The 24,599-nt window shown below is 47.5% G+C and overlaps 1 protein-coding gene across 1 annotated transcript; it reads left to right on the top strand.

The window, feature by feature from the left end:
• Window positions 1-1,066: 1,066 nt before the first annotated feature.
• LOC119386557 (uncharacterized) lies at window positions 1,067-24,350 on the top strand. Its single transcript, XM_037653839.2, has 5 exons — window positions 1,067-1,321; window positions 3,057-3,124; window positions 4,030-4,128; window positions 14,455-14,601; window positions 24,033-24,350. The coding sequence occupies exons 1-5, from the start codon at window positions 1,258-1,260 to the stop codon at window positions 24,288-24,290; spliced, it is 636 nt and encodes a 211-aa protein (XP_037509767.1). The 5' UTR covers window positions 1,067-1,257; the 3' UTR covers window positions 24,291-24,350.
• Window positions 24,351-24,599: the final 249 nt, after the last annotated feature.

Raw genomic sequence — 24,599 nt, 5'->3', positions numbered from 1 at the left:
TCTGGACCTCCTTGTCCCACCATGGCTTCCGACGCACCCCCCCACGGGAGTTAACGCATACTTCATGTGCTTCCATTATCTGTCGCAGGGCTTCTACATACTGGTCATAAGAAGGCGACTCCAGATTCATGAGCCTGCCTTCAAACTCTTGAGCGATGTCTTCATATGTCTCTTCCGGTAGGTAGCGTGCGGCCGGCTCACGACAGTCTGTCCGTTTTTGGCGCCATGTGGAAGTCGAGAAGGTCAATTTGATTCGGTTATGATCACTTCCCACACTGAACTTCCCATCCTCGTCTATTGTGATTGATGTAACGTGACGGGACAGCTTTGGCGATATAAGTACATAGTCAATGCATGAGTGGCTGTTCCTAGCACACCATGTGAATTCACCCTCGCAGTCAGAGCGAAGGTTGGCTATTTCCAAGTTTAGTTCACGTGCTGTCAGTTCCACCAGGTCTCCATTAAAATCCTGGAACCCGTCCAGTGCCTGCAGATGGCCATTGAAGTCGCCCATGAGTAGAACTTCTCTGTCAGCTGCCCATCGTTGTACATCTGTTGACACACATTTCATAATTCGAGCATTTCCATCATGCTGTCCATTGCTCACTGCGAGGTAAACCACACCTACTATCACGGGAATCCCTAGGATGCTGCCACGGAGCCACATGTGTTCCGTGCATGGGCAGGTCAATCTTTCCCACATCGCACCGGACCGCCACAGGATACCTATTCCCCCACCTTTGCGTGCATTCCCTTCGCGGTTGGAGCCTGACCATTCCCAGTTTGGATGTACTGGGGGTTCCTCCAGCCCACGAAGGTGCGTCTCTGTTAGCGCATAAAGTTCCATTCTTTCACTGTCTAGCATCGCATATAGCTCTTCCCACTTGCTCGGCTTTCTTGCGCCATGTACATTGAGAAGACCCACGTTGGTTTCCCTTACACGTATGCCACGGTGGTGGCGGCGACGGTTTACATGTTTTACTCTTGACTGGAAGGACGAGGGTGATAGTACTTGCAGCGCCATCTCGCCTCGCTCTATTGCAGTTCAGTACGCCGCCACTACCTTTATTTCTGTACTACGGCTAAAGCTACAGTTTCCGTTCTGTAATGTGGTTGTCTGGTACAGTTTCCTAGTATGCAAAGTATGTTTCTCTGTGCAGGGTGCGCGGGCTTCGGTGGTGCCATTTAAAAGCATTCTTGTGCATTCTGCTGGTACAGCTTCCCTCTTTTCGACAAGGGAAGGTTCTAGCCTGAACAATGACGGATGGCAGCTACGCTGTTCAGCATTTTGGCGTTTCGCCGAAAAGCATTGTTGACTGTGGTAAGGCGGTGGTGAAGCTTGTTGTGCAAGTCGGTAAATCGTGACGCATAAGAACAGCACGGGTGTAAAGCACGGGAAGAGGAAGGAACACACACGAGCGCTGGTCGTATTTGTTCAAATCGATCGGCGCGATGTAGTGCGCTAGCAGCCGCTGTCGTTCAATTTGCAGCCAAAGTTTACTCTTCGCTTACGTCGTGAGTGTGAGATGTGTGGTCCTGCCTGGCCATGAATCAAATACATTGTGTAACTCTTGCAGCGATTGCTTGCAGAGGCGATCGAAGCTCTCGAGTGCTCCGAACAAGTGTAAAGTCTTGTTCCCTCCGACGGACGCATATCGTGCGGTGCCGTTGGCTGCACAGAGGCGGCTCATCTCTGCACCACCTCGTCTGCACGCTCGTGCAATCAACGAGAACAGAAAGGCTCGACCTAATGCTGCACGGAACCGCTGAATGCCAGCGGACAAATATGCCGAGGCGTTCAGCATAGGGGAACTTGCCTACGGTTTAGTCGATGATTACGGCTTGCCATACAACTCGTAGCGTATTATAGTTTCATTAATACGCATGCGTACTTAAAAGTTGCGTAATATGCTCGCCAGTAGCGGAGACATTTTTTTTTCGGGTTGGGGGGGGGGGGGGTGTTATGACCCCCCCCCCCCTGGCTATGCCACTGATGCTCGGCATGATAATATAAATTTTTGAAGAGTAGAATCAGACATAAGATGTTCGGGAAATACAACACAAACTCTCAAGACAGCAGCATGGTAAAGAAGGCAGTGCTGCAAGTCATGCAGATGGAGGTTCACTGAAGCTAGCTAGAAGTTAGCAGTTGTAGCAAACAAGGCCTTGGCACAGGCCTTGTGTGCAAGTCTACAGCAGCCTGTGCCAAGAAAGTGCTGACTGCAGACCAGGCTTGTCTTTGTTAGGTATTAAAAGTTTGTTAATTATGTCAGATTAGTGCTCAGCGGCGAGGCTTACATGCCAATGTGGAATACCCAACCTGGATCTGTTTTTTTTTTTTTTTTTTTGCTTAAGAAGGAGGCCTATGGTTCTATGCTTTGGTAAAGTGAAAGTCAGCGTGAACTTATGTTATGCCTGACTTGTCTTGTCATACTTCAGTGAGAAGTCCAGCATGTGCTGTGCTTGTTCATAAACCTTCAGCTGTTCTTGTGGTCAGTGTGCTAAACTCCGGTACCAAAGTATTTGCAGCATTTGGCTAACATTTGCAGAATGCATCATGATTTTGGCTATTACTTATTTAACATATAAAACATGGTTAGGATAGTGCCTGCAACGATGGCACAACGAAAGAGCTCACACTGGACGAGTGAACTCTTACCTCTGTCCTGTTGCTATGCTGGCTTAGCGTTTCATTCAGCCAGCAACCAACTAGCCCATCTTTGTGTCCTGGCTACTTAGTCATATTGTTAGACGACAATTGAATTGAATTCAAAAACGTTTATTGAAAACGAAGGGGTTTGAGAAGGAGGTGGGTGGAGCCCCTAGTCCAGGGCTCCACTGGCCTGAGCAGGCCGCTGCGCCTGGTCGAGGAGAGCCACTTAGGCCTCCTTTTCCTCGCTGGCGAGCAAGGTCTCCCACTGCTGCGTCCTGAATTTTTGCGCCGGAATCTGAGGCATGATGTAGTGCAAGACTTGGTGAAAAGCCAAGCCAGCACTTATTCTTGCGGGCTTGATGCCAGCAGAATATATAGTTCATTCTTTTCTTTCTTTTGCTAGTGTATAACGTCTGGTTTGACTACACCGAAAAGTGCCTCGATGCCCTCAAGGCTGCACTGCAGGACAAGGTGAGAGATTGCTCTTAATGGCTTTAATTTCTTCATTATTCCTGACTGCATTTGACATAATCGGCACATAGTGAGCATGAATTCTCAGCTTTGTAGTTAAAACTCATACAAAGTTTGCATGTTGAAGAAAAATGTAGAACAAGATAGCTCTTTGCGCACACGGAAAGCCATGATCCACCTGACTGTACTAGAACATGACATATGAATGCAAACATAATGAAATTGTCAGACTGCTGCTGGCTTTATTATCCAGCCTCTGCCATCTCAGCTAGCCTGGCAGTGCAAAGCATGATTGACACTGTAAAGCACTGAAAGCTTGGATGAGATAAAGTTCAGTAGGCTAAAGTGCATTTCCTTTCATTTTCATACACAGTGCAGTTATTGTTTTATTCTCAGTGGTGGATGCCATTAAGTGACTGGACATATGACATTTTAAGGGTTCTGGTACTATACTGTAACATTAATGGCTCCCAACCATGTAAGAAATCTGTCTTATATTTTGAACACTTGTTAGTTTCAGTAATTGTGATAGCTGTGAGCAGTCTTGAGCATATGCATTCGACGTGCACGATGGGATGTGACCGACACTGACGTACGCCGAGTTTGAAAAAAAGAGGGCATTGAAACATACGCTTATGTGTTGCAAAATAACAGACCTTTGTGTTTGCTTTGATGAACTTGCCTGGAAGTATCACTCATCTCTTACACATGTGAATTGCATTTGGTGAGCTGTCTTATCAGCTGGTCTCTGAAATTTTTCAATATGCATATTCTTTTCTCCCTTTTCTTCGGTCATGCAATTGAAACAAGGTGTGCTGTTGCGCCATTGTTATGTCTGCTGTTTCCTGAGCACTGCAACTGGTAGCTTTTTGTTGTGTGTAACTTATTTCATCCCTCAATCTTAGGCATCTGGCCACATTGCACCTGATGAGCTGGAAGCATGGGTGGATTCCGTCTTTCGAGAAATGGTCCCTGAATTCAACAAAAATGCCGAAAAATTGGAGGTGGGTACCGTGCAAAGACGTGATGCAGTCACCACTGCAAGGCAGCAATCTTTTGAAGGAAAAGGCAGTCATTAAATCAAAAGTACAGTGAACTGGGCTAGTTGGTACTGGTTCATTATGTTACAAGCGAAAAGAACGAAGAAAAAAAAGCTAAGGCACACATGACAGGACGCAGCGCTGGCTATCAACTGAAAACTTTTATTCCAAAAACGTGTTTATATAGGGTGGGCTAAACTTGCGCGCCAGCGCACAGTTAAAGGAGCACTGACACAAAATTTCGAGGGCGAGATAATCCGTGTGATGGATTTATGTGGACACACACGCATCATCTACGAAATATCAACGGATAATAGTGCCTAGAACATATTTAAAATCACGTTTAAAGTGCGCGTCGCCCCACTCCACGCGAAACGCGCCTTCGGTGTCATAGTAAACAACCAACGGCCACCTGCGTCACGAGTTTGTGTTGGCTGCCACGATTGTTGCGGGCGCTCTCTCCCACTGACTCCTAGCAGACCTTTTCAACGGAAAGAAGGGGAGACTTGCACGGGAGTACAAAGGCTGATGTCCTCGCCTCAGAGGGCATTGTAGCAGCACCAGGAAGCCTTCGTTGAAAAGAGTTGTCGACGCGGTGCTCATGTGCACGCGGTTTTGTGTGCTCACGTAGCCAGCTATGCTTACACAGCCACCACTCTGGGTCCTGCCTCCCTCGGCGCTCTCTGAAACCGAAACTGCGACTGGGCGCTATAAAACCGTCTCCAAATAATTAACGGTTGCGCGCTCGAGCAAATGAGCTTTCCAGCCGTGATAATTGGGTCGTTAACTACCTATCGCAACAGAAAAAACAAGATGCAAAATTTTGGTGTCAGTGCCCCTTTAACCGCGACATACATGCTTGCAAAAATTACTAACTTAAAAGATTACAAATGGTTCCCATGGGTCATTTTTTTACTGCTTATCCGAAGTCCAGAAGTGCTATTTCGCTGTCATGGAGGGTGATGCACCTGCTTTCATTCTTTTTTTATGTAGAAAGCTTCCATTATTTCTCTAGAGAGGGTATCCTTGTGTTTGCACATTACAATGGCTTGATCGAACAGGGGATGACATGCGCTGTCCCCACAATTTCTCTAGTGCGCCGCCAAATGAGAGCATGCAGCAATTCCTTTCAGGTTGTACTTGTGCTCGCTTAACCTTTCGATAAAACACCGCCCTGTCTGTCCTATGTACATTTGTCCACATGAAATGGGTATCTTGTAAAACTACCACACTTGCACAGTTGACAAACCTCTGTTCATGTTTTATCGTGCATGTTGACTGGTAGCTGCCATTTTATTTTCCTTGGGCCCTCCTTTCTATACTTGAACAAGTTGCACTCAACTAGTTTTGCGCCAAAAAAAAACAGCTTCGTTCCGTACCTGCTTCCTATTTTGCTTTAGCCTGTGCGACAGGGCATGAACACATGGGAGGGAAGCGGTATTCTTGTACGTTTCGTCCTGGCCTTTCTTTTTATTCTCTTCTTTCTTTTCTTGCTTTGACCATTTTAATAGCTTCAGAGCTTCCATGCGCACCACTGATGTAGGATGACTGGCTTCATCCATTCTTTTGACCTGTTCGGAAACACTCTTCATCCTTCATTTGTCAGAGACGCCTTGATACATGACCTAGCGACACCGTTCTTTACTAACTTGGAATGTGCCGATTGGTAGTTTAGGAGCAACTTTTTTATCCTGGGGTGGTACGTCCAGGAAACTACAATACCTCTACTCATGGAAGTATTGTAGGCAGCATTTGTTGTGGTGTTGATCCTAGCTTGGATATGCTAGTGGCGTTTGTCACTTCATTTACCCTTTCCTGTGTGCAATTCTGACAACGAGGTGAAATTTTTGTATAATGCGCACATTTGAACAGCAAATGACAGGGGATATAGGTTATCACAGTTTGGCACAACATTGAAAGTACTTCTCACCTACTGCCAACCGCTCAGCAAATAAGTGGCATGTATTTCTGCAGACTTTAACCCTTTGAGGATCGAATTTTCTCGCGAAATGCACTCTAAAAATGTGTATTTTTTTTTTATTGCTCAATTAAATTCTTCAGATGACTGTATTTATGAAACAAATTGTCAAAAATTTTTTTGCGGGACCGTAAAGTGACCAAAAAAAAAAATTTTTGTTGTTACATACACATGGTTTATTCGTGAGTAACATCAAGCAAAATCCTAAAAAAAAAACACTTATATAATATTTTATAAATAAAAATTATGCGTTGTATGAAACATAGCTCACAGACATACAAAAATAAGCACACCAGAGTACTATTCCGGTTAAAAAATAGTCACCTTTGATCCAGTCCGCATCGTCTTGCCGCGCACGCTTTCGAGATGTCGCTCCTTCATCATCATATGAGTCTGTACTCGTAAGTAAATCATCGTCTGACGAACTGACATCCAATGAATCAATTCTGATTCGGAACTTGGGGAATCCGCATTAGAACAATTGCCGCTCGACTCACTAGCAGCAGAGCAACCGGCATGCATTTCCATAGCGTAAGCGAACTGCATAATTGAGCGCACATAACAAAACTATGGTTGTGCGCCCATCTGGAAATCAAAACAAGTGAAAAAGCTATAATAATCCTTCGTCTTATCGCCAATGAAACGGAGTTAGTTTTTCTGAGTCCCCAAAACAGGAAACGCAACCACGGCGGCATCATTTGTCCAATTTAGCGCCGCACGGAAACAGATGTAATCCTGCCCTGGGGAGCAATAAACGAGAGAGTAACAAGTAGTCACCCTTTGAGAGATAAGAAACCGGACAGCCATCAGCATTACGGGCACAAGAAGCGATAACCACCCGAAGAACAAAACCGAAACCACCCGCACTGTGCATGCGCGCTTGGATACGCTAAGGAAAGCCGGCATGCTGCTTTGGAAAGAAAAACAACAATGGAGAGACATCAGCGCATAAAAAAAAATCCATTCCACATATTCCCGAAGTGTGGCAGCACATGCCAAGCAAGAGAAATGATCGAAAAAGGCGCACGTTTGAAACATACAGGCAATGACGTACATGTACAACGTAAACCCTCTAAGGGTTAATTGTAACAACATCAAATATGAACACAGAATACCTGAAGACCATTTTTGTGCCACTCAGTGCTATGCCTTAGTCTACAGAGATGGAGGCCTAACGTGAGACTCCTCATAATCGGCACTGATGACGGGCATGGAGATGCTGAATTGTCGTTGCAAAGCGGGTAGTATGTGCATTGGGGAGTTTAGCAGCAAAGCTGTTATTTGAAACCGTATCTGGCCACTGTGGCACTGGATTCGTTGGGGTTCATTGCGATTGTGAATGCTTAAATGCCAACTCTGGCAATTTTTTACCATATCAAAGTAATGGTGCTTTTATGTTCCAAGACGCTCTTGTCATGTGCCCGATAGTAGAAATTCTGCAAATTCGAAAATAATTTAAGTGATCAAAAAAGTGCGACACCGAAACCCAACTGAGCAGTATACTGTCTTTGCATGACGTATAAGATGGCAAAAAACCGGAAATCGTGTAAGGTATGCCAGTCCTGCCAGTGGGTGGCCATGCCACACCAGCCGTACTATGTCTATGACTGACCATGCCACGTGCACAAGCTTCTTGGTGCTGTCGGACAATGACAGCTGCGATTTGGACGTATTTGGAGGCCAACTAGCGTTCCCATTACTGTTCGATGAAGTAGAACACACTTGTTTACGTTATGTGCTTGCCTGGCTATATACTCCACCGCCAGATGGCATCACCTGTCAAGGCCACTCAAGTTCAGGGCTGCCGCAATCGGGTAAAGTGCTAACACTAAGATGTTTGTGGACAAACTACATAGTACAAGTTTTTAATATCGTTGTCGGAAGAGTGCATAAGCTTGTGGACAGTGAAATTTGACGTCACGTCAATAGGATCGATTAAATTTTCTACAAGCCTAGTGCGAGCCACCCTTTGCACGATGCCCAGCTTAGCATATACAAATAACCTGGTATGTGTTATGGAAAGAGTTTCCATGAGGTAAAGTTCTAGCATATGCAGTGTTCATTTGGTGCGGCAATACTGTACTTTCCGCACAGTATACTAGCACTGCTAGCTAAAACACTGTAATGTCGAGACAAAGGGTAAGCGTTAGCTTTCAGTGTTTAGTGCCTGTTAAGGTAATTATATGGAGCATTGTGTGCAGCCCACAATGCAGCACCACTTGCCACCCATCGGACGCTTGCCCACAGGGCACTGAAATTTGCATGTCAAACCAGCGAAGTACTGGCCAAACACCCATGGTCATTGCCTTGTGGACAGCAGACGCTGTAGCGGCAACCCGCTTCCATCACTTTCGTTGCTTTGACAGCAATGACGTAAAACACACAATGTGGCCAGTAATTGTGGTGAGTTGTTTGAGGCAACCAATAAAACCCATTTTTAAGCAATCAATGCATATCTCAAGCCTGTAACTTTGCATAAATTGTGGAAATGTGCAGATGAACATACCCAACGGGTTTCATTGAGATTCTTGAAACTCGAAAAATTGCCGGAGTTCGCCTTTGAGTACTAAGTCTATCTTCTTGCCTTGCTTTTAGCGGAATCTTGATAAGTAACACCCAAGTAGCTGGCTACATCTTTTTCTTGTCATCTGTTTTTGATGGTTTCTCGACATGACGTAAGCTAACCTTGGTAATATTTATTTCTTTTTTATTAGTCCACTTTCAGTCAGTCGTGTGCTGAAGCAGGATATTGCATGACAAAAGGCAGTTTGTATTCAGTGATTACCCATTCTGTGGGTAACAGTGCTATATTATAGCATGCAAGGGTGCCAGTCAGGCCAGCCATTGTAACTGTCCATGCTGTGCTAGGGTATAAGGAAACTCTAAATTGCACAGTTAAGAACATGTGCTGATATGCTTAAAACTGTGGCAAATAATGCAATATTTCTTAAGTGGAAAAGAAACTAAATTGGGTGTGCTGAAGCATAACGTAGAATGAACAAGAGAGTCTGGGAGCTAACAGGAACAAGATGTGGCAGTTGCCTGCATCTAGGCAAATGAGAAGCTTGTAAGGAGGCATGTGAAATAGTAAGTAAATAACACAAAAAGCCTTGAGTGATGATGGAGGTTCTGTAGGAACACTGTACTAGTACATTTTAAACCAACTACTGCATTCCCTAGTGCTACATTGTTTTTGGCCCAGCAGAGCTTCTGTAGAATCTAAAGCATTGGGAACACTGCTGTTACGTTGCAACTATATAGGACTGTTCCTGTGTGATACATCGCAAAATGGCACTCCGTGCTTGCCCCAGTCGCCATGGAGAGCAGCCATGTTGATTTTTCATGGAGCTTGCCCTGGCTTGCACAATGCCAGTCAGCCATAAAGACATCAGCCATAAAGATTGGGTTCCTGCCAGCAAAAGCATAGACTTACAGATCTGTATTTGACATCTAAACATGGCATTTGTGATGTCACTTGGCTTCGAAATGGGTTTGGCACATGCTGTTAGCAAAAGTAAGGCCCGTGAGATGGGCTTTATTGGCCACCGTCGTTTCGGTGTGGACTCATCAACATCATTTTTGTTGGAGGCATCGGTATCCATGCTTCCTGCCATAGAGAAAGGCATAAGACTCAGAAAGAGTGGCACATGGCATTCTTGAAACCCAGTAAAAACAGTTAGGCAGTGATTCCACTCCTGCGCCAACTGCGCCAAAGTGCGCCAAATTGTATTTACTGCGCCATCCCGATAATATCGACGAAAATTGCGCCAAACTGCGCCAGAGTCTCGGGTGTGGGGGCGTCTATCACCGGCGATTGCACCGGCGGCGCGTCAAAGTATGTGCAGCTTGATCTTGGGGCCGTCAAAGTTACAATCACGGACCAATAATTATTCCGTTATATAAACAGCGCTCGCGCATGCGTGCCGAATAAGCCATGACGCCATGCACGGTGCCGACGCAGCTTTTGTTGTGCAAGTCGGCTCGACAGCAAAACACGCTCTCCGCAGATGCTCGTGACGTCTAGGCCAATCGGCAGCGTGGAAGTGTGGTTGCGATTGATCGGCGGACGTTGCCGCTTCCAGAAACGCTGCTGATAGCTTGTTTCAAGCGTCGCACGGCCCGTAATGAAAGCAGTGCTCAGTAATAACTACACGCGTGCCGCTAAAAGGTCTGTCACTTGTTTCTGGACATCGCGGAATCAAGTCTGGGATCACTAGCAATAGGTATATGGAACAATATCGAATTCTTCGTGCTTCGCGTCTATGGAAGAGCACGTGAATGGTGCGAACGCATTGACACTTTTCCTCAGATATACTTTATCCATGGGTCTTCATACAGAAAGACTTCTGTAATTCCTTCCACCAGCACATCCGGGTTTGTAATCACTCTGCGGTAAATGCCCCTAAAAGGCCCTGCCCTTTCGAGCTCGTCAGTGCTATAGGGTTCCGAAATGAACTTATTGCTTGCTTTTTTTAAGGAAAGTCACAGCTCCACCACAAGGGTGAAGCAATGAATGCGATAGCATGAATCCCATCTCGCGTATCTACGAAACGCTAGAGTAAGCGAATACGGCCGTTCCAGGGAAAGATGCTCTTTACGCACAGTGTCTTTGCGTTGAGAGCGCAGCACGTAGAAGAGCATATGAGCTGCCCGCTGATGGCTGCCGAGATAGCGCGCTGGCCAGCGATCGCCACCGCGCCCTTAGAATCAAAGTTCAAAGTTGCTACTCGAGCGAACCTTCCCCCTCCTTTCGTGTCTTTTCATGCTCGTGCAAGACGGGCGGGGAGTTTCCTCTCTTTCGACGGCAGGCCGCCCGAGCGGGGTGATGTTGCGCATGCGCCCTCCGAGCGACGGGAATGGGCCAGCTCGTTTGATTTATTTTTCGGCCGCGTTCGTCGGCACCGCTCGCGCGCTTTTACTTGCGGTAGTACATACGACGCGCGGGGGGATGCTATCAATTTGGACTTTATATGGGACATGACGGCAAAACCCCGTCGAGAGTATCCATAGAATTGCTATCGCAATAAAATGTCATCTCATTAATAAAAACATGCCTCCTGGTCGGAGCAGCCGCAACTGCGTTTTAATATGCGCTGCTGTCAGTAGCGGGCCCGTCGCTGACGGCCCACTGTGAAATGGCTACGCCATGTTACACGTTCACTCATCGCTTTCCAGGGTCATAGCTGACGGTTAAGAAAACGCAGTTTCGCTTAAGGGTGAAGCAACGAATGCGATACCAACAAATTGTATTGTTATACGAAGTAAGGCTAGGAGCTAACTCTTTTGGATCTGATCTCGCGTAACTCCACAAAACGCTGGTTTAAGAGAATATGGTCGCTCCAGGAACCGAAGCTGTTTTCGGGCTGTGAGTTCTCTAAATGCGAAGTAGGCGGTGAAAGCACAGCAGATTTACGAGCCGTCTCCTGATGCCTGTAGCATGTCAGGCGAACAGCCAGGCAAACATCTCCAGCTTCATTAAAATGTTTATCTCTCTCTCTCCTGATGCCTCGAGATAGCGCGCGCGCCAGCGCCTGCTCCCTTCGAGCGATGCAGTTCCCCCACCCCTCCCCTGGCGTCCCTTCATGCTCCTTACGAAAGACGGGCGGGCCCATCAAAGAGAGACGTTTCCTCTCTTATGAGCAATCGACGGCAAGCCCGCTCGCGCGGGAAGATGTTATCGCACGGGCTCTCCGTGCGACGGAGAAGGCCGGCTCGTTTAATCTCTGCTTCAGCCGCATTCGTTGCCAGCGCTCGTGAGCTTTTACCCGCGGGTAGAATGCGCGGGGTTACCTGTTATCAGGTAACCCCGCGTATAAAGTCCAAACTGATAACAGTTTGGACTTTATACGGAAAAGTACGGCAACGGCGACGGTGAAAACCCGCCGAGAGTGTCCATATAATTGCTATCGCAATAAAAATTGAAAAAGAATTGAGGAGCCATTTCACGTGAAGTGGATGATAAGCGAAGCTATTTCGCGCACAGCACAGTGGTGACATGATGGAGGACAGTTTGGTATATAAAGCCAGGTTGTTAATGGCCAGGCTGTTAACGTTCAATACGCAATATTAATGCGAAAACCTTAGATCTATGCTTCATCAAACACGAAAATTGACCGTCGGCGGCGTCAATCGATTTATGCAAAAAATAATCATCACGTGATAGCGTCATCACGACGTCATAGATCTTCAGAACTAGTGACGTCATCATGGCGTCATGTGTCGTAATGTCATGTGATGACGTCATCACATGACATCGCCGCTTTGCACTGCTTCCGTGATCAGTGCGCCGATCATGGAGGCAGTGCAAAACCAGGTGAGGTGCAGAATTAAAGCTTGCAGAGAGGGAGGGGAGGATCAACACATCGATCGAGGAGAAAAAAGAACCTGGCTTTCGCCTTGGAGTCGTCTTAGGGGAATGCATTAGGGACAGTGCGACTCTTTAGCATTGAGGCACTGTTGTACGTCACTGTGTTATACCACGTCTGCTGATAACCACATAGATGTATTTAGAGTTTTATTTCGAAAAGTACAATTTTATTGATCCGGTATTTTGTTTATTTGCTTGTGTCGAAAATAATCACCGAGGAGGTTAGTGCAGAACACTCAACTGCATGAGCCCTTATTTTTGCATTATCGAGTGAAATATCGAGTACTCCTGAGATGATTTTTTCCATGAGATTTGCATTGAATCGAAATATTTTAGCTCTTCATAAGAGCCCCATAATAATTATTTAGATGCTTGAACGTTAATGCAATTTACTTCTCTAGTGCACTCCAACATGTAAAATTATCTGCTCCAGAGTGCTCCCAAATGCAAAATTATCTGCTCCAAAGTGCTCCAAAGTGGAAATTATTGCTGCTCCAAAGTGATCCAAAATGGAAATTTTGCTGCTCCAAAAACTGCTCCAAATCGGAAGTCCTCGGTAGCATCACTGAGTTAGGGCTAAGGTGAGCTCTAGTCTTGTGATAGGCAAGTGCACTGTTGTTCTGCTTGCTTTGGTTGCATCTGCTGCGGCCACTGCGAGGTCCTAATCCTACACAAAAGGCACTGCGCCCCGGAGAGTGGGAGGTTTGGCTTGCTGAGGCTCACGTGACGTTTCCTCTTAGCAATTTTTCTTTCCTCCATGCTTCCCATAATTGTCTCGCACTCTTTTTTTGGTAGTGAGTTATCGCTGTGGTTGTGCAAACATACTTCGTGTGTTTAGGATCACATACAATGAAATCATGTACATCGATTACGTTTCTGGTGAATGTGTCGTTCTCGCCTTCACGGTTCTATTTGCCGACGTGATTGTGTCTGAGTGTGCTCGTGCTTGCACCATCGGTACATTTTAGGAGGAGGTGGAGCAGGGGTCGTATTCTTAGATGATTGCTTTCGGAGATACTTGTACTTTCGTGGTGTTTGGCCATCTATGAGCCGTGCCAATTTGGCACTGTTGCAACTGTGCTAAGGCAGCGGACCAAGGACGTTATTTCGCATTGACGCCAACACCTCCGGTGATAACCTTGTGAAAGCCAAAGTATTGCCATGGGTGAACGCTTGAGAATGCCATGCCAGATGCCGGTGCCAACCTTCTCATCGGTCGTAAAAGCACTACATTTATTTAAAGAGAAATGTACGCTCAAGTGACAACTGCGAGCCATAAGGCACTGCAGATGCTCACCTTGTGCTGATTATCTGGGGAAGAATGTGCCAGCCAACTCTGCACGATCTTTTTCATGCATAGGCACTGAAATACAATTGCGTGCATTTCACTACGACTCGCACTCTTCCATTTTTCCAGTTTCCTGCTCCAGTGTTTTCTTTAGTCTCCTGAAGGACGCATCAGTCGGCTTCTATTGTAGCACAATCTCACCATTTGGTGAAAGTGGGTAAGCAGGACGTTCAAGATGGGAGAGTGATCAATTTAGCTAGTGCTTTGGAAAGGCTGTGTGTTCATGACTTGCATCCAGCCATGGTTCGGGCCCATGCATTCAATCTCTTCTTTCACTACTACATCGTAGCAGTTCCTGCAATGCACCGTGCCTGAGGATGATGCGAAGACCCCTGGTTCTCACCAGGCAATCATTACTAAGAAATGGTGCTATTAGCAGCCTTTTGGAATGTAACTGCATTTGTTTTGCATGGGTGTTTTACAGGAAAGAATATTTGTACATGAAATGAGCGATTTGTGGAACACCAGGGAATACATTCATGCACACTTAATGCATTCATGCAGTAGCACGAAAACAAAATTTATCATCATCGCTGTGCCTGTGCCTGGAGCTCTTACATTGACACTATATAGGTCTCCTCTAATTTGCCTGTGCAGGAGTACATGAAGCGCAACATCGTGCATGTGCCGTCACACGTGCTGCTTCCTGAAGATGGTGCACATCGGCTGTCAGCTGATGAGAGGAAAATGAGCGTGTCCTTGCTTAGGGCGCAGTTTGGGTCACTGCGGAGGCAGATTGTTCAGGTAAGGTTATGCCATCACATTGTCCCAACTGCTTACACCCCTGTGTGATACATCATTGCTTCTGGCAATGCCGAGTTTCAAAATGAAGCCTGCACACATGCAATGCGCTGTGCACACAGAGAGCAAAGACATGACGAAGGCTTAGCAGATTTATCACAGGGCATAGTTTTACAGGTGCCCCAGCTAACTCTAGCCACTGAGATGTCACCGAGTGACATCTCAGTGACATATCAGACATCTGAGTGCTTTCTGTGCTGTTCGGTTCGTGCATTGGCTCAGCGCTTCCACAGATAGAGGCACCACCAGTCCAAACTCGCCCCTCGCCTGGTGCCTATAGTGATACAAGTACAGATGGCCGGAAGATAGCCAGAGACTAGATATAATAGGAGGCCATCAGGACCTCGATAGCAAAGTGAAACATAACGCTGCGAGAGCCCAAAACAAACTAACTCTTTATTTTTCCCGTGTCCCCAACTTTCAGTCTCCAGGCGTGACACCCCAACGCACAAAGCAACAGCTCCGCGGGAGGGAGCTGCGTGTTAGCTATTAACATTGTGACACTCCCCCTCTTAAGAAGAACTACGGGGAGTACCTAAGCACTAGTTTCCTCAACCTTTTGCTGTGTCGCAACAGTGGTGTGCGAGGCGCAGCCACGGAAGAGTCACTGCCCACATGAACACCACAGTTGATTGCTGTAATGTCAGTGTTTATGGCACAGCCCCTTTCAGGTGAACTTGTTGTAGACGGCTCGACAGCCTCTTGCTGTGGCATGTCCGGAACAGTTGATTCAAGGAGAAGAGGCTGCTTTCATTGTGGTATGGCTGCAGCACTAGCATGGCGAAGCACATCTGTTTCAGAAGTAGCCAGTGGCCCTGTCTGGGCAAGACACAAGTGGTCACCGTGTCGGTGCCATACAGACCTATCGTCAAGAATGACGTGGGCCGATGGCGGAGTGACGTCGACAACACTGGCCTGCACCCATGGTGCTCCCTGTCGAAAGTTTCACGCATATACGCTGTCTCCTGGTAGCAATGACGGAGCCTGCCGGGATCCTTTGTCGGCATACAACTTCTGCTTAAGTTGCCTTAGAAGTACGGATGTCTGCAGGCTTGGCCGCAAGACATCCAACAGTGTCTTGAGGGCTCTGCCTGTCAGGAGCTCACATGGTAGCCGACCCGTTACTTCGTGAGGTGTAGTCCTTTAGTGGAATAAGAACCGGGACAGTTGTGTTTGGAAGTTGCCCGACACAGATTTCTTGAGTTTGTTTTAGGGGCGAAGCTCCTTAGGGTGTGGGTCGTTCCCTCCTCTGTAGTAGTATGTAGCCACCTCGCCCGATCGGCAACGGGCGAGCGCCGATTGGTAAAGTCCACACCCCCCCCTCTCTCGCCTCACGACTCCGACGCTCCGCGCTCGCTGCGTTGCAGATGTGTGCTCTCTTTCCCGCCCCTCTCTCTCGTCTCGCGAGGCCGACGCAGGCAGCGTCTGCTAGCGAGTCTCTTGATTGAAAAAACCGACTGGTCGCGCTGCACAACCGTTCACTGACCACCCCGTATATACAGGCACTGGATTTTGACCTCCAAGGTAGTGCCTGTGTGAGATTTCTCCTGTGCGTTGGTAAACAATAAAAATTCACAGTGTACATGTAAAATTAAAGTGAGCTGCAAGTCGCCATGACTCTCATCGACCCTTTAGTATAAACACGCCCGATCTCACGTCGTTGATGATGTGCTGGGCAGAATTCACGAAAGATTCACATATGGCGCGTGTCATTGGTGGAAGGCAATCGATCGATTTAGTGCGGCGACGTATGCTAGGGGGACCGTTGTAATAAAATCCGCTCGCTGTTTGCGTGCTTTCACTTTTGCTCAGAGTATTCACGGTTTACTGATGATTTCCTCCTGAGCTTCGCGCCACTCATCATCATTCACCCCGTGGATATGCTGTGGATTTTTTGACTGTCTGTACTGCTCGCTCTGTGGCACCGTTGGACGCAGGATGATACGGCGGTACCAGCATGCGACGTATTCCATTTCGAGTCAAGAATTCGAGGTACTGTGCACTGGTAAAAGCAGGACCATTGTCCGAAACTATTATGTTGGGGAGGCCGTGCTGGGCGAATGCCATCCTCTAGGCGGAAATGGTAGCTTCTGCAGATGTAGAAGACACAGGGAAGACTTCTATCCATTTCGAGAAGGCGTCCACTATAATCAAGAATGTATGCCCTAGAAATGGTTCCCCGAAATAAATGTGAAGCTTAGACCACGGTCGCTGTGGAAAAGGCTAGGGTGTCTGCTGCACTGGCTGGGCAGCTCGATGTTGAGCCTGGCACGTAGCGCAGCTCTTCACATTGTTTATTGCATCAAGCTGGGCTTGTTGGTATTGATTGTATGCTTCCATATTGCTAGCGAACACGCACAAAGGACGACGATGTCGTCCTTTGTGCGTGTTCGCTAGCAATATGGAAGCTTCACACTGTTTTCAATGTCATTGTCAATGCCTGGCCACCAGACATGGCTCCTGGCAATCATCTTGCTCTTCTCGATACCAGGGTGGCTGGCATGGAGCACGCCGAGTACCTGGGCCAGCAATTTTTACAGCGAAAGCTGTTATGAGATCACAACAAGGGCCGTTTCTGGCGCCGTAGTTGTCCGCCGCCGCCGGTGTCCATAACCACTATTGCTGGAAATAAGAAAAAAAAATGAAATAAGAAAAAATTTTAGGATTGAGCGATGTTCGAACCTGGGCCCTCTGCGTGGGAGCCCATTGTTTTACCTCAGAGCCATGCCGGTGCTTGAAACTGCTTTGCAAAAAGACCCCATACAGGCTTCATGTCGGGAAGGAACCACATTAACATATGTAATGTAGCGTGGTAGAAGAGTAAAACATCAACCAGGCATCACACAATGCGAATTCTGTAACCAGGCGTCGCACAATGCGAATTGCACGAATGGGTTGAATGTTTCCAACCCATTACAAAGGGCTCTGCCATAATTCTTCATAGTCATGAGCCACAGCATCAACAAAGTGCGCATAGTGCCTTAGAGGTGCTTAGGGGGTATCACGGTTCTCCGCAAAATGACGAAAAATTGCATAGTGGCTGCTACTTCACAAAAATTATGATTTATAGCGTAGTGGGTTCCTCTCAAGTGCACTTCTATTGGTTGCCAAGGAAGCCCATAACGCTCCCATGATCCATTTCGTCAGGGTCTCAATAAAGTCAATTCCCTCTCTTTCTCACGTTAACGTATGTTATAAAGCATGGTGGGAGAATAAAATAATGACCGGGAGTCACACAATGCGAATTACGTAACTAGTGGGTCGTTTAAAGATTCCAACCCATTACAAAGGACTCGGCCATAATTCTTCATCGTCATCAGCCGTCGCACGAACAAAGTGCACATAATGCCTCAAAGATGGTACCTCGCTTCTCTGCAGAGTGACGAATAATGTCATGGTGGGTGCTTCCGACCTTCACAAAAATTATGATTTGTGCCGTAGTGGGTATGTTGCTAGCGTATTTTTATTAGTAGCCACAAGAGAGTTTATAACGGGCTTTAGAAATGCCGCTCTTCCAGCTTTCGCTGTGACTGTGCTGTGCTTTCCGCGCGGGCCTGGCGTTTTTTTTTCGGAATCACGACTCTTGATCCCCATAGTAGACAACCTTCATGGAGACTGAGTTCCGCACTTCTGGCATTGAAGGGGTTCCACTCTGGTCCCGCTGGGAGGCTTTCTCCTTTCAACACAGATAGGACAACATGGCTCAATACTGAATCGTCCCTTGTGGCTTGTGCTACAACAGTTGGTGAGAGGAGTTGCGGATATGCCTCCTCTAGCATGAAGATCTCAGCAGGGCGAGAAAATGCAGTGCAGTCATTAGGCGGCAGCAGTCTACTAAGCGCATCGGCATGCCCGAGCTCTTTGCCTGGTTTCTAGATAAGTTTATATAATTGTACGCGGAGAGCTTCAGAGCCCATCTGACTGCTCTTGGCGAAGCTTGCACAGGAATAGGCTTGTTGGCACCCAGAAGTCCAAGAAGTGGCTTGTGGTCAGCGTGTGCTTCAAATGGTATGCCCCACAAGCACTTGTGGAACTGATCCACGCCAAACACCAAGGCCAGTGCTTCCTTCTGAAGTTGACTATAGTTTTGTTCTGCTTTTGATAAACTTCTCGAAGCAAAAGCAATTGGACGTTCTCGGCCATCGGCGTCCTTGTGCGCCAAAACTGCGGCTATACCGTAAGGTGATGCATCACAGCTGAGACACACAGGCCTGTCCGGGCGGAAATGTACGAGAACTGGAGCTGAAGTCACCAGATGCTTGCAGGCAGTGAAAGCATCTTGCTGGTCCTTTCCCCACGGTTATTTCTTTCCATCACCAAGAAGCGAGTGCAACGGATGGAGAAGTGCAGAAAGGTTGGGCAAGAAACGCCGATAGAAATTGACGAGTCCCAAGAAGCTTTGAAGTTCCTTGATATCTTGTGGCACAGGAGCGTGCAGAATGGCAGACACCTTGTCCATGTTTGGGGAGAGGCCTTCCTAACTGATAATGAAACTTGAGAAGTGGCACTTCTCAAGTTTCAACTTGAGGTCAGATTCTTGAAGTTTGCCTAGTACTGCACGGAGGTTGCGACAGTGCTCGGCATCATTCGCACCAGTTATGAGAATGTCGTCAAAATAGACCGCTACATATGGCAGACCTCTGAACAAGTTCTCCATCTCGCGTTGTAAAATAGCTGGAGCAGATGAGATCCCAAAAGGTATGCGGGTGTATTGAAACAACCCCATGTGCGTCGAAATTGTGATGTACTCTCTAGAGGCCTCATCCAGGACGACTTGCTGGTATGTGTCACGCAAGTCAAGGGCGTCCGCAGAACATTTTGCAGGGGGGTGCATATGCAAGGGGGGGGGGGGGGGCATTCAGCACTGGCAGCCTTTCTTTAACTGCCGTGACATGGCAAGATTAGTCAGTTTGTAACGCGCGAAATTAAATGGCGAACCTGAAGGCCAGGACCTGAGTGCTAATCACGTGTAGCTTATCGCAACTGCGTAGAAAAATATTATCCGAAATTCCAAGGGGGGGCAGTTGCCCCCCCTTGCACCCCCCTCCGGACGCCCATGACGCAAGTCCAACTTTGTAAATTTCCCACCTCCAGCCAGCACAGTCCACACGTCCTCAATCCTTGGAATAGGGTAGCATTCCACCGTTGCGACTGGGTTAATGGTGACACCAAAGTCCCCACAGATTTTGATGTGCCCATCCCTTATTGTCGCAGCAACAATTGGAGCAGCCCACCTTGCTGTCTTCACCGGAACAATGATGGAATCTCTTATTAATCGCTGAATTTCTTGCGTGACTCCGTCTGTCAAAGCATACGGCAGTGGGTGTGGCTTGAAAAACCGTGGTGGAGCATCTGAAGGTACATGTAGTGAAGCCGTCACACCCTTGAACATACCCAAGCCTTCTTCAGACACTTCAGTGTAATCTTGCACTACGTGTCTCACATCAGCAAGTGCATGAATGTTCACTTCAACGTTGGAGACGCCGATGCCCAATTCTTGCATCCACTTGCGTCCGAGCAGAGTGGGTGATCCATTTGCGGCCAGAAAAATTGGTAAGTCAACCTCCTTGCCATGAAACTTTACATGGACATTAGCTTTGCCTTGTACCTTCTTTAAATCCCCGGAATAGCTTCGCAGAAATACTTGAGACGGCTGCACAGGAATTGAAGGTAGAAGCTGTAGCAAATGCAACTTGGCAATGACTGAGACGCTTGCCCCTGTGTCCACTTCCATGCGGAGCGGCTTGCCGCAAACTTCAACATTGATGGTAAAAGGTGGAGGTGCCTTGGTGTAGGTAACTTGTCACATGTCGAAAACTTCGATGGGTGAAGTTGTAGCGGACAGTATTTACGGTTCCTCGCCGACAGTGAACTTCAGCCCGTGAATGAACGCAGCCTGAGAGAGCTGTTGCTCTGTGATTGCTGGTCTTTTCGTTTCGTATTGCAAACCATTGCCAAGTGGCCGTGTTTGTGGCAGTAACTGCAGACGGTCTTCACATGCTGGCAAGCGGACGCCAGGTGTGCGTCCCTGCAGCGATAACAGGACACGTCCATTGGCACTTCTGAGACGCGGAGGGTAAAACAGAAGGTGCTAGCATTAGCTTGCACTATCTCCCCTGCATCCTTCTTTGCTGCTTCCATTGCTAGGGCGGTCTGCACTGTGTCTTCGAATGTCAGGTCCGCTTTTTCCAGCAATGTCTGCGTTGTTGATGCCACACACGATGCGGTCGCGGAGCATGTTTGCGGTCGCGGAGCAAGCCCTTTACCGAAGTTGCAGAGCTCGGAAAGGCTCTTCATTGCTGCAGTGAAGTTGCTGATGGACTCTTTCCGCACGAACGCTCGAGTTGAAGTGGAAACGCTGCGCAACAGCAGAAGGCTTCAGGCAGTAGTGGTTTCTTAGAAACAACAAAATCTCGTCCAGTGTCTTGTCACTTGGCTGGTCAGGCTCGACCAAATTGCGAAGCAACGCATATGTTTTCTGCCAGAAGCGTAGCCAGAAATTTTTTTCAGGGTGGGGGTTCAACCGTCCTTTTTGTATGTTCGTGTGTGCGTTTGTGTGCGTGTATATATGCACATGCAAAATCGAAAAATTTAGGGGGGGGGGGTTTCAACCCCCCCCCCCCCCCGGCTACGCCCCTGTTTTCTGCCCACAGCAGCTAATAAAGACGGCTGTTCGCTGTCTTCAGCGATGTCATTCGCTGTGAAAAATGCCTTCAGCCAGTCCACGTAGCAGGGCCAGTCATTGCCTCCTCCCTCGAAAGACTCAAGATTGCCGAAATTTGGCATTTGGACCTATGGTGGAGCGGCAGCAACTTGTGAGAACATTCTTTTTATCTTCGTCGCCAGTTGATACAAGTACAGATGGCCGGAAGATACCTGGAGACTAGATATGATAGGAGGCCATCAGGACCTCGATAGCAAAATGAGACACGGCGATACGAGAGCCCAAAACGAACTGACTCTTTATTTTTCCCGCGTCTCCATCTTTCAGTCTACAGGCATGACGCCCCAGCACACAAAGCAACAGCGCCGCGTGAGGGCGCTGTGTGTTAGCTATCAACATTGTGACACATAGCATAGCCTCGTTTAGTATAGTGTAGCAAGGGGGTGGGAAAGGAAAGTGAGCGTGAGGAGGAGAGATGTGGTGAGGGGGAGGGAAAGAAGGAAGGGAGAGAGAGAGAGTAAAGCATAGCAGGGGAAGAATGAGAAAGAGAGAAATAGAGCAAAAGATATGCAGAACGAAAAAAGAGAGAGGGAACACGAACGAAAGAGAGAGAAAAAAAAAGTATCGCGTCGTCTAGTGACCAGATACCGCACCACCTGGCCAAGCCACGCACGCACATTAGCTAAGCCAGGCCCACCGATGGAGACATAGTGTGCGACCTGCAGTCTAGAGTGCATAGCCTGGCTGCGCCCAATCGGGTCAAGAGAGTCATGCGGCATCCGAAGTGCATACTCCCGAGAAGGAAGCCGCGCGTCTCGAAGCTAGACGTGTCGGTCGACGAGGAGTATGAGCAGAGATGGGCTTCACTGCGACAAGCTTTGCGCGACTTAGTGCAAACTGCCTGCATTTCCTGTATCTTCAGAGGCTGTTTTGGGGCCCTTTAAAAAGACAGGGCATGCAAACACGGACACAAGAGGATAGTCAAGACACCACAAGTGCCGCTAACAACTGAAAAATCATACAGGGGCAGAAAAGAAGGTAGACACAAATACTTATCTGCGCATTCCCAGGCAAGAGGCGATACCTATCACTCAGGTGCGCGTGGTGGTCTACGTGAGAAATAGCTGTTCACTCTCTTGACTTCTATCTTGTGTCTGTGCTTGCACATCCTGTCTTTTTAAGAGAATACCTTGCAACTAGCTCAGCTGTTTTTTTTTTCTCCATGGTTGAAGCGTACTCTGTCCCTCTCATTTGTGTCGATAGTTGTGAAAGCTTCGTGACGTCAAGAAGAAAACCGGAAACAGAGGGCGCACTTCTCGCCGAGTTCTGACAATCAGCAGCAGCTGAACTAGACAGTCCATTACATAAAAACATACAGAAGAGCTCCCCCGGTGAAGTGATGTATTTTGTCCTGATTGCCCGTTCCGGTTAGAATAAAAGACTAACAGCGGCGCGCTGCAATTATTGCGCGGTGGCAGCTGCGGGATCACCCTCGGGACTTCGGCGGCGTGAGCAAGAACAGGCGGCAGCGGAGGTGCACAGGTCTGCTCTCACTGTACACCTTTCATGTCACTCTCGTAATTTTAATACGTATGTGTTTTACACACCCCAGCGCACGAAATTTTAGGCCCCTATACAGCCACTTAACATCATCTTTGATCACATCCCACATCATGTCCTGGCGCTCTTTGGCCATTAAATGGCCTAGGTAATAAACACCATATATCATCATCAACCCTTTTCTGCACACAGGCTTTACCCATGGGCCGGCAAAAAAATTGGAGCTCATTCAGACTCACTCCAGAAATATGTTTTGCTCTGAAGGCTCACTCGGACTCAGACTCGCCAAAATTTTTCTCAACCGGACTGAAACTCACCAACATATTACCTAGCCAGACTCACTCAGACTCATACTCACGGCTTGACCTGAGGCTGAGTGGGTCGACTCATGAGTACGTTAGCGTAAAATTAGCTCTTTCGACCATCGCTTAAATGCTCTTTGGCGCCAATATCCCACATAATCGGTGCTCTATGGTACGCCTTTTCATCTTGTGCCTTCAAATACAAGTTACCAGTGGTTTCAATCTAGTAAGTACATTTTTATGAAATGCGCGACTCACCTGAGATATTCTTATCAAGAACTTCCCATGAAAGAGTTTGCGGGGGACGTCATGGCACACCCTCCCATTAACTCACGCCTCTTATCAATAAATATTGATGTGGCGCATGAATGCTTTGTGCTGAGATAGGTGTGAATAGACTTGAGTATAAACTGAAGCCGATACATATAAGGCTGATAGTAATGTTGAAGGTGATTAGGTAGGACCATAGATCGGCAATAAAAGGTGGAGCTCACTCAGACTCGCTCAGGAAATATATCTTGCGCTTAGGGCTCACTCAGACTCAGACTCGTCAATATTTTCCTCAACCGGACTCACTGAGACTCATGACCCGATCTGAGTCTGAGTGGGTTGACTCTTGAGTGAGTTTGCTGACCTATGGGCTTACCTTCCTTCCTCCATTTAAGCTAGGTCTACATAAGAATTCTGCATAAGAATTCTGCTGCCTTGATAAAGACTAGTGCCTCCCCCGATGAAAATGTTAGCTGCAGTGAGACACCTTGTTCCGCTGCTTTAATCCCAAAAATGCTCTTTCAGTGCTTTTATTGTCTGCAAATATTGCTACAAACCCTGTGCACGTGTCCGTACAGGAGACTGCACGCCAGCAGGCCCTTTTAGGCGAGGTGGCCCAACAAGATGTGTTGCGGGAACAGCTGCGGTTCAAGCTGCAGAACATTGAGGAGATGGCGCAGCGAGTTGCTGAAGAGAACAACGCCACCACCGGAGTGCCAGCAGATAGTGATGCCTGTTTGCATTTGGACACCTCAGATGCATTAGCGCTGTGTACAGATCCTGAAGGTGTTCCAGGGGCTGGTGCGAAAGAGGAAGCTGCACAAAAGATCTTGTAACTGTTGCGTGCTTGCGTGATTACCAACCAACTGCATCATTAAAGCAGAGCTTTTGTTGCAGTTTGCTGGATTGGATCGGGCCAATCATTTCAAGAAATCAAGAAATGCTTGCCGAGCAAGCATTTCATCACTTAGAAAAAAGAAAAGAAAACAGCAGAATTTGAATGTGAGTACTTCAGCTCATCAGGCCAGTGCTCTTCCCACTCGGCCAGAAGTGCAAATATGGAAAACAGTTGTTGTGCAGGTTGTGTTCTTAGTTGCGATAAGTCGAACTCGAGGAGATTCAGGAATTTGTTTGAATTATCATAA

The sequence above is a fragment of the Rhipicephalus sanguineus genome, chromosome 3, assembly GCF_013339695.2.
Source record: "Rhipicephalus sanguineus isolate Rsan-2018 chromosome 3, BIME_Rsan_1.4, whole genome shotgun sequence".
Lineage (NCBI taxonomy): Eukaryota > Metazoa > Arthropoda > Arachnida > Ixodida > Ixodidae > Rhipicephalus > Rhipicephalus sanguineus.
This window is presented reverse-complemented; position numbering and strand designations above follow the sequence as displayed.